General features: G+C 47.1%; 1 protein-coding gene across 4 annotated transcripts in view; it reads left to right on the plus strand.

Moving 5' to 3' along the window:
- The window catches only part of BLTP3A (bridge-like lipid transfer protein family member 3A), a 31,093-nt gene extending 23,015 nt beyond the window's left edge, over nt 1-8,078 (plus strand). For 3 of the 4 annotated variants that reach the window (XM_086627449.1, XM_086627450.1, XM_086627451.1), the window contains 8 exons: nt 544-2,087; nt 2,324-2,520; nt 3,054-3,205; nt 3,310-3,457; nt 4,496-4,767; nt 5,601-5,709; nt 6,291-6,406; nt 7,785-8,078. In XM_086627449.1, coding sequence (XP_086483575.1) covers nt 544-2,087; nt 2,324-2,520; nt 3,054-3,205; nt 3,310-3,457; nt 4,496-4,767; nt 5,601-5,709; nt 6,291-6,406; nt 7,785-7,910 — 2,664 coding nt within the window. In that variant the 3' untranslated portion in view covers nt 7,911-8,078. Of the gene's footprint in view, nt 1-543; nt 2,088-2,323; nt 2,521-3,053; nt 3,206-3,309; nt 3,458-4,495; nt 4,768-5,600; nt 5,710-6,290; nt 6,407-7,784 lie in introns of those variants that run through there. The other variant, XM_086627452.1, reaches the window with a different exon arrangement.
- The last annotated feature ends 1,166 nt before the right edge of the window (nt 8,079-9,244 follow it).

A 9,244-nucleotide genomic window follows, 5' to 3' on the forward strand; every position in this document is an offset into this window, starting at 1 on the left:
TAGTCCGGAGTAGGCAGGCAAGTCAGTATCTATGAGAACAGTGTCAAGGAGAAATCGGTGGTTCAAGTACTTGAAAGTTCTTTTCTGGCCCTTGGAAAGCACTTTGACTCTCATACCGTTCCCAACGGGCTTACATCTGCTGCACTGGTGTCCTGTGGTGTTTGTCATTGACTGCCCTTGTTAGCAGTTTTGTGAGGAGGCTTAAGGGCCTGAAAGCACAATAAGTCCTTGCAGAGAAAGATCAAAGTGAATGTTGTAAGTTGAGCTGCTGCATAAGTCAGGGATGGTAAAAAGAACCTAAAATAAAACTCAGTTTAAATTCCCTTGTGTCTGATTCCTCTTCCCTGATTTGTAAATTTTATTTAATTTTTCACGTAGGGATAAACTGAGAGTCTAGTCCAGCTCTTGAGATTTTAGTAGAGCCCAAGACTTCTCAGTTATTTATATGTTCCACAGCTGACCTTCTGTGTAAATGGCCAGGATAAGCCTCTGTTAATTTCCCTTCTCACCACTTTACTTGTAATGTCTTTCTCCTCCATGTAGCTTAACATCCCTGTGGAGAAGAAAGTTGCTGACCATCAGGATCGTCCACAGGCACTCTGCATTTGCACGTCGGAGGTGACTGCCACCAACACCCGCCACGCTCCCTTCTGCAGCTGTCAGGACCTCCAGAACCTTTTCCGTAGATTTGCCAGTTCAGAATTCTTCCACTCTAGCTACACGAAGTTTCCAAGGTCTAGGGACAATTTCAGCCTCCTCCACACCCTTTTCTTGCGCCATGCCTATGAGGTGGATGATAGGCCACGGAAGCATCCAGGCTTTCCCCAGCTACTACACAAAACCTCTGCCTCTGAAGATCTGTGGTCTATGAATTTCACTGAGCTTTCCCTGGACTTTGAGGGGGCTGAAAGCTCAAAGGGCAGAGCCCTTAGCTTCATTGACCCATTTCCCCTTTCCATTTGGGCCTGCCTTCCCAAGAGATGGGGACAAGCTCAGATATCTAAACGACAGGAATTGGTGGCCTCTGGGTTGAAAATCAAGCCTTCTGCCAGCTTTAGCAATCACTCCAAAAATGAGAATCTTTCTGGAGAACATGGGGTTTGTCAAAGATCAAAGACTGACCAGGATCTGAAGAACATCTACAAGGTCCCAGAGACAATGGATGTCTTGGGAGAATCTGACTGCGAAGTTGATGATGGAGTAGATAATAAAGAGCTGGAAACCTCTGCTGATATCCATGTGCTTGTGTCCTCATCTGTTCACGTCAAAGTGCGGCTCAACCACTACCAATACTTGGTGCTGCTCAGGATGAAAGAAGTTCTGCAAACACTACAGGAGCAGTTGGCCCGAGATACCCAGGAAGTGACTGGGTCTCCTTTAGATCCCATGTCTGCTTGTGTAGGAGTTATGTTCCATAGTGCCGAAGTGGCCCTGCTCATGAACCCTGCACCAGGCTCTGTCTTGGAACCCAGATCCCTTGACTCGGACACAACAAGCCTGATCGAGTCTGAGCTCTCGCCTTCAGACAGCAAGGAGGGGCTGGTGCCTGAAGAGAAGGAGCTGAAATCAGAGACCAGTTCAGAGAAGGGAGTATGCAGTACCTCAGTGGTCCTAGAGGACAGTGGGATTGAAAATACCAGTGTAACCAGTATGCCGCTGGAGAAACTCCCAAGATCCGCAAGTGATGGAGCTCTGAGTACAGCTCCACATAGTAAGAGCATAGAGGAGAAAGGTTTGATAGAGGAAGCCCATGAAGCTGTGGAAGCCCTGGTTGCAGAGAGACCAGCAGAGACCAGCAGCCACCCTCAGAGCCCCCTTGCTCTCCCCTCTAGCCCAGCCTCAGACACGCAGCCCTTGGGGAGAGGAAACATCGCTCTCAATGGCCAGGCAGAAGTCATCCCTTTGAAGAACATAGAGGTGGAGCTGTCTAGTGCACTGCACATCACAAAGGATGCCACGAAGGAAGCCCTGCATGTGACTATGGACCTCACCAAAGAAGCCATGTCTATAACAAAAGATGCTCTGAGCCTGAGCCGGGAGAAGATGACCTCCACTGTGCAGAAAATGCTCTCTCTCCCCCCAGCCAAGTGAGTGGGCCATCCTCCTGTGCTTCACAAGAGCTGCAAGGCTGTAGGGACAGGGGGAAATGCAGGCTGACCGCTCCCTTTCTTTCCGTATCATTTGGATTAGGGATAGATTAGATCTTCACCTCTTGGCGTTGGTTTAGGTACCCGACAGTCAGACTTGCTGTTCAGAGTCCAGCCCAGTATCTGTACGACCTGGAGGCTAAGCTGTTTGTCTTTATCACTTTTTTTTTTGGTAGGGATTCTGTGCCCAAGGCAGAAGAGGGAGCAGTGACTCCAGGTGGGGGTGGCAGCAGCCGAATGCGTTTCTTCTCGATGAAGAGGACAGCATCCCAGCATTCCTTTGACACCACATCCGTGGATGGGAGCGGCCCTGAGGATGGGCTGTCCGTGGACAGCGATGGCAGCGACGGCTTTGTGATGCTCACAGACTCGGGTAACAGGCGCTTGGCTTTATCCTCTCCCCCACTCTTCTTTCACATGGGTGAACAGCTTTCTGCTGCGGGCAACTGAGTCGTGCCGTGTTCGTGTGGAATTCATTTCTGTCACTCCTTTTTGAAGGTCACGAATAGTTCACCCACAGTGGCTCTTTCTGCTTTTATAGATGCCTTTTCTTCGAGATGAGGAGTGTCAATGAGTGGGGAGGGTGACTCCTGCACGTAACAACGATATTCTAAGGCGTTTGGCCGTAGTAGAGCAAGGGCTGTGCATGTGGGCAGGTGAGGGGATGGCACGGAGCATTCAGGCAGGGTTTAGTAAGGGCTGGTTGGAAATAAGGTGGACTGAGCATTTCAGTGGGTGTCTTTCACTTCAGCTCTGTATTGCTTAAATTCATCTGAGGAGCTGGAGAGCATTCACTAGAGGATGGTATAGGCTGAGAGGCGATGAGGTTCAGGCAGATACTGAGATCAGGACTTTTTAAAACCAGAAAAAAAAAACAGAATCGAGTTGTTGTTACTTCCATTTCAGAACCCAGCCTGGACCCTCTTCCCTCAGGGCATCTTCCTCAGGTCCACAATGACACAGGCAGTAGAACAAGCCTGATGGCAGAGGACGAGGGTGGAGTGTCTCCTGAAATAAACAGCTCGACTTCACAGAGTGAAGACCCCAGCCTTCAGCTGGTCAGAGTTCTGTTCCTTTTCGCTGTAACCTTGTCTCTGAGTGAATCTGGAAGCAAACTGTGCGCTGGTAGTTGTTTTAGTAAGCGAGCTTGTCGCTGTTTCAGGTGTCTGTCCTCGTGTTGAAGATGAACGAGGTGAACTGTGGAATAGAGGCACAAGGTGATGATTTGTCTGTTGCTTTACAAGTAACGAAGGTGGTTCCAGAGCAACTGAGCAACGTTGGAATGTGGCAGTATCTGCGTGGCTATCTGGGTAAGACACTGGCTCTTGGAGTTACAGCTTCACTTTTTTATAACTGGCTTTTGTACCTGCTGCCCTCAGGGAATAGTCCATTTTAACTTCAGTGTTAATGTCTCCTGTATTTAGGATTGAATATGACGTGTGTGAGGGAATGTGAACACCAAGAATCTTTCTGTTAGTGGTTCAAATCTGGTATTTGAAAGATGTTTCCAAAGTGCCTACATAGTCAAGCTCTATGGTGCCTAGTAATCATTGACTGGGATTTTTTTAATTGCTGCTAGGATGCATGAAATTAATTAAAAGATTGAATAAAGCTATCTAAGGAAACCCTGAAGTTATTTCTGCCCTGAGAATAATGCTTCTGGCCTAGGGTACTTCCTCAGGGCTAAATTCAAATTAAAAAACAAACAAACTAACTCCCACAAAAAAAACCCTAACAAAACAAAAAATACAAAAACCTCCAAACAACAAAAAAAAACACCACAAACAAAAAAAACCCAACCAACAAAAAAAACAAACATACAACACGACTCAAAAAAAAAATAAAATAGATGGTCTTTAAGGTCCCTTCCAACTCAAACCATTCTCTGATTCTGTGAACTACAACCTGAAACTTCAAGCAAAAGCGTGAGCAGTGCCTGGACTGTTGATCCTTCCCTTAACAGTACTGCCCATGGCCACGAGAGGGCAAAGTGGGATACAAATTAGGGAATGTTGAGGACGGGAAAGGCTGACAGCTCTGCAGCGCCGGAGGAGTTAGTGAGTTTGGTCAACTCGTGTGTCTGCAAAACGAAGGCCAGTTTTAAAGTGTGCTGAGAGAGGAGGATGCGTCTGGGGGCTTAAAGGGCTCAGTTCTGGTGTTAACTCCTGTGATGTGGACTCATAGTCATCTGAAATTTGGGTTCATTTCATGCAAAGGATGACTTCAGGCTGCTGTCGTTGTGAACTTGACTCCATTCTGCATCTAGACAGTAAAGGGCTTTTCAAGATACCTGTTGTGAGTTTGTGTTATTTGATGCCATCTTCTGCAGTGAGATCTTTCTGCCACAGCTCTAGGAGATCCAGGGATAGAGAAGCTTTCGGTCCCTGAAGCTAGTAAGACCCAGCCAGAAGTGTGCTTACGTCTGGAAGTAGGACCTAACGCTGCCGTGCGTTCCCCACTCGCTGTTCAGAACGGCTTCCTTCATATGCTGGTCCACAGTTACACAGCAGAGCTATTCATGTCCTTCCTTACCAACCTGGGCCCCTTTCTTGAGGATGAAATAATTCCAGAGGTGATCCCCATGGAGATAGAAGTTGTGGATGCCAAAATCACGTTGAAGGTGAGTGTGTGGGGAACCAGAGATTCTCCCAGGATGGTAGCCTGGGCAGAGCTCGCTTGCAGGATTCTGCTTGGGGAAAGGATGCTGTGGGATTGCTGTGGGCCTCTGTAGAGGTCCTTTTTTCCTGGTACTGTTTTGTTTTGCTTCTGAAAACTGCCGTGAGGGATGAACAAGTAACACAATGGAGTTGTTGAGTGATCAGATTGTGGAGAAGTGGGAGCCTGACATTCAGATACTCTCCTCAGCTTTGTTGATGACATGTTTTGCAGACTCAAGGCATAGAATTAAATACCCCTTTCTCCAAGTGCTTGTGTAAAATGGGAAATATTTGTCCTTTTCTGTAGACATTTAGAGAAGTGCAGATGAAAAACATTACGTAAAAGATGGCTGATATTTAGGAGAGAGGCACTGACAAGCAGGAACCAGGGCTGCTGCAAAGCAACACGAAAATCTCCAGACTAAGGGATATTGGCTTCTTTTGGCTAAGGAATATTGGCTAGGGGTTTGAATCGGAATTTGTAGGATGACAACGGTAAGAGCAGCTTTCAGGGTGATGATCACAGGCCTCTCCTCAGCCTTTGCTATGGATATGACAGAACTCTGGTTCTGGTCTGTGGGAGTGCTTTCTACACGGATTAAGACTCGCATGCAGCCTTGTGTTTAAGGCCAGGCTTTTGCATGTGGTGAGTGACCTGGGAGAGCTCTGGCAGTGCTGCCAGTCGGTAACGCAACTCCTGTGAAGGCTGGGGGCAAGGGGAATCCTTTGCAGAGTTGCCAGAGCTGTCACAGCAGTTAATCTCTTCTCTGTTTCTGGTTTTTTTTTTTTTTTCCAGGATGACAGCCCCCGGGTATACCCTACCTCCCCTGGCCCTGTCCCTATCACCTTGGCAGTAGATCATGTCATTGTGAAGCGCAAAGACGATGGGGTGTTCTATCTAACAGGTCAGCAACATCAGGAAACTTCTTTTATTCTCCCCTGCCACCCCTCAGGCTGTGCTGGAGGTAGAGTGCTCTGCTGTGCCTGAGGCTGGAGGAGACTGGAACTGAAATGTGATGGTTGCTGCTGGGAAGGATGGGCTCTGGTGTGTGAGCAGTCCCTGCTGCTGTTCTCTGCAGTCGCTTCTACAAGAATGGGCACATAATCTCCTGTCTTCAGTGCAAGCACCCAGGTCCTTTGGCTGCTCTGCCGTGTTAATCTCTGGATACATTCATTCCTGCCTCTCTCTAGTTCTTTCTGCTTCTGCTGTTTTATTCGGACAGCAAATTCAGTACCTCAGGCAGAACAGGTTAAAAGCTAAAACAGTGAACTGGCAGCCTGAATTCATGCCTGATGTTTCCTTGAGCTCAGGGCAGATTACTGTTCCTTTCCTTGCTTTAGTTACTCTGTTTTAAAAGGGGAATATGAGATATTTTTCCCTGCCCTGTTTAAAAAGAGAAGAAGAAGAAAAAAAGTTACTGTTTTTGTCTGGAGAAGCCTGTTGTGTAAATGTCCACACCTGAATGTTTTCTGTGCTTCTTTCCAGCTCCGCAAGGGGAGGGCTCACTGAAACAGGAAAAACCTGTGTCAGTTCTTCAGGAACAGGAGGCCCCAGCGGAGTGTGTCTTGGCAGCCCCAGCAGCAGGAGCACGTGGACTGCAGGTGAGTCACTGCTGCCTGTTGCTGTCTGGACAACTGGATAGCTGGCAGTAGGCTGGAAAATTAAGTCTCTTTTCTTCATGTGTTTGCAGTTACTGGTAGGTGTGGTGTGTTGCAGATAGGAAGTGCACACAAAAGCAGCCTGTACCTCCTTTTACAGGCATTCTGAGACGTAAGGATACCTTGCCCAGCATGAATTCTCTTGTTTACTTTCAGAAGTCTTGTTGTGTTTTGTTTTTTTTTTTTCCTGATCAGCTCCATCTTCCCACTGTGTCCAGTTCCTTGTTAGATAAACAGGAATCGGGAGGTTCCCAAAAAGAAAAAGATGTTTTGTCAGAGTAGAGTAAGTCTCGCAGCCAGGGAGTTTCAGGTTGCTTAGTTTCTGCTATTCAGTTTGATCCTTCTTTCCATTTTGATCCATGTATCTGAAATTCAGATGACTGGTTTATTTTTAAATATGTAGTGTTCTCTAATTATATTTACTGTTTGATGCCAGGTCTACTTGGTAAATTGATCACTCGCTATGGAAAAATACATATTAAGGGAGCAATGTGGCTGACTAGAAACGGACTGGGGCTTTGGATTCTGGTCATTATTTGGGACGCATCACTTCATTTCTCATTTTTCCCTTTTCCATTTAGTGCAGAGACTTTCTCTTTTCCCGTTCATAGTGTTTTGTGAAACAGGGCCCTGACCACAACTGGAGCACAGAAGCATCATAGTAGCTTAGCTTCGGTTGATTATCTGATGTTATTGAACTTAATAGGAACAAATACAAAGGCTAAATTCTTGAGGAAAGCCCAAGGAAAAAAACTGTCCTGTGCCATGAAACTGTAATGGGATCTCACTGGCAATACTTGAGGACAGAATTAACTTTGTTTATAGAGACAACAAATAAGAATGCCAGGCTTCTGCTTGCTCCAGCTATCTTCATTTTAACAAATCTTTAGAGGCGTATCAGAGCCCCTTATAAAAGAAGAATGCAGATCAGAGCCCAGTTTTTGTTTTCCTGCTCTTTTTGTATAGTTATCTTCAGGCAGAATCAGCTAGCTGCTTTGCAGGAAAAAACCCTGCCCCACTGCAGGTCTCGTTCCTATGCCTAGAAATGGGAAGTCTTGGGAGAAAACAGTTGTTAGGCAGCCCGAGCTGACTGTAATGACAGGTATGGGAGTCAGCAGGCACCAGTTGACGAGTACGTACTCCTGCAGCTCAAACTGGGTCACGTTGTCAGTGAGCTTTGTGTGGTTGTGTCACCTTGTGTAATTCATCTCAAAAGCTCCTGCTTTGGTGCTCTTCTTTGAGCAGATCAGTGTAGCAGATCCGCCCTGCTGCTTGCCTTCGGAAACTCCTGGTTTGTTTTCTCTCTGTTTGTCTCCTGTAGTTAAAAGAAGTGCCAGAGTTGCAAAGGGAGCTTCAGACCATGAAAATAGCCCTTGCAGAAGCCAACATGGACAAGGCTCGCCTTCTGCAGGAAATTAGGAAATACAATCCCCTCTTCCAGCTTTGACAGTGAAGGCACAGGCTGCAGCTGCTCAGGAGGAGTGGAGACCACCACCAGCACTAAGGCGGCTAGTTTGATTATATTGCTGCTAAATGGGTCAACCTCCTGGAGACTGATCGCCTCAAAGAATGGAAACCAACTGTGATTGCAAAATGAACTTGGAAGAGGGAGAAAGGAAGGCAGGCCTGGCTGAACAACAGGGAAGGAACAAGGAGGAGTTACCTGTCTGCAGCCACTTTCCTCTGTCTGGACAGTATGGTGCTGCCTCTGTCACTGAACCAGGGCAGTGGTCAGCCTGCAAACAAAAGGTCAGAAGTTGGGGACACACCCCCCATGTCTCTCCATCCATGGGTGGTGGTGACAGTGTGCTTTCAGCCCTCACCTTTCATGGTAATAGCTAGAGATGGTCCATTTGGGGGTTTCTGCTTCTTTTGGCCTTCCTCATTGTGTTCTTGCCCAATCGTGCAAGATTGTGCCAAAGAACACAGCGAGAGGAGTGCGGTTACTTCACCACGTGGAGGAGAGGCAGAGAACAGGTATGGCAGAAGGCATTGCTCAGAGCTCTGATGTGAAAGCGTGCATACTGTCGCGTGAAAAGCAGGAACACAGGGGGTCGATGGGTGTGGGAGATGCAGAAGGGATTTCCCTGTGGAGGAAGGGGGCTGCGGATCATTATTCCCTCAAGAACAGGCTCAGGATAGTAAAGAAACTCCTTCACACTTTTCTCCACCACTGACTTGTTGTGTCAAGACAGAATTGGTGGTTTGTTAGACTCAGTCTAGTTCCTTCTCACGTAATCCTCCAACGTTCGGTTTTATTGATGCAGAAACAAAAGAAATTAATTTATTTGGCTGCAAAGCACTGTTTAAACTTTAATTTTACTGTCAAAGAATAGAGGTGGAGGAAGGTGATTAAGTCATGGAATGAGATGACCTATGCATTTGCTTTGGGATGCACACTGTGTACCAGTTTCACCCAGAGGGAGGGAGAGCAGTACTGGCCACGCAGGGAAAGGGCTGTCTGCGTTCCTACATGGTTGTGTATTTTTGTTAGCACTGAGCTCTTGCCTGGTCTGAAATGTCTTTTAACAGGGATTTTGGTATGTGGGTCAGGAGAAGGTGCCCCCTTGGGTGAAGACTGACACTGTTAACTGTTCACTGTGGGGTGGAGATGAAACAGTAGCTGCTGGGTCGAGGATGGTTTGTGTTCTCCCCTTTTCTGGAGCTACTTCCCTGAAGAGGAAGAGGTTTCTGTGGTCAGTGACTGACTCAATTTAGAGAGAAATAGCCTCTACGAGTGAGGAGGGGGGGGGGAAAGCAAACCTGAGTAAAATATGAAGT

This window comes from Tauraco erythrolophus, chromosome 27, assembly GCF_009769465.1.
Source record: "Tauraco erythrolophus isolate bTauEry1 chromosome 27, bTauEry1.pri, whole genome shotgun sequence".
NCBI classification, from domain to species: Eukaryota; Metazoa; Chordata; class Aves; order Musophagiformes; family Musophagidae; genus Tauraco; species Tauraco erythrolophus.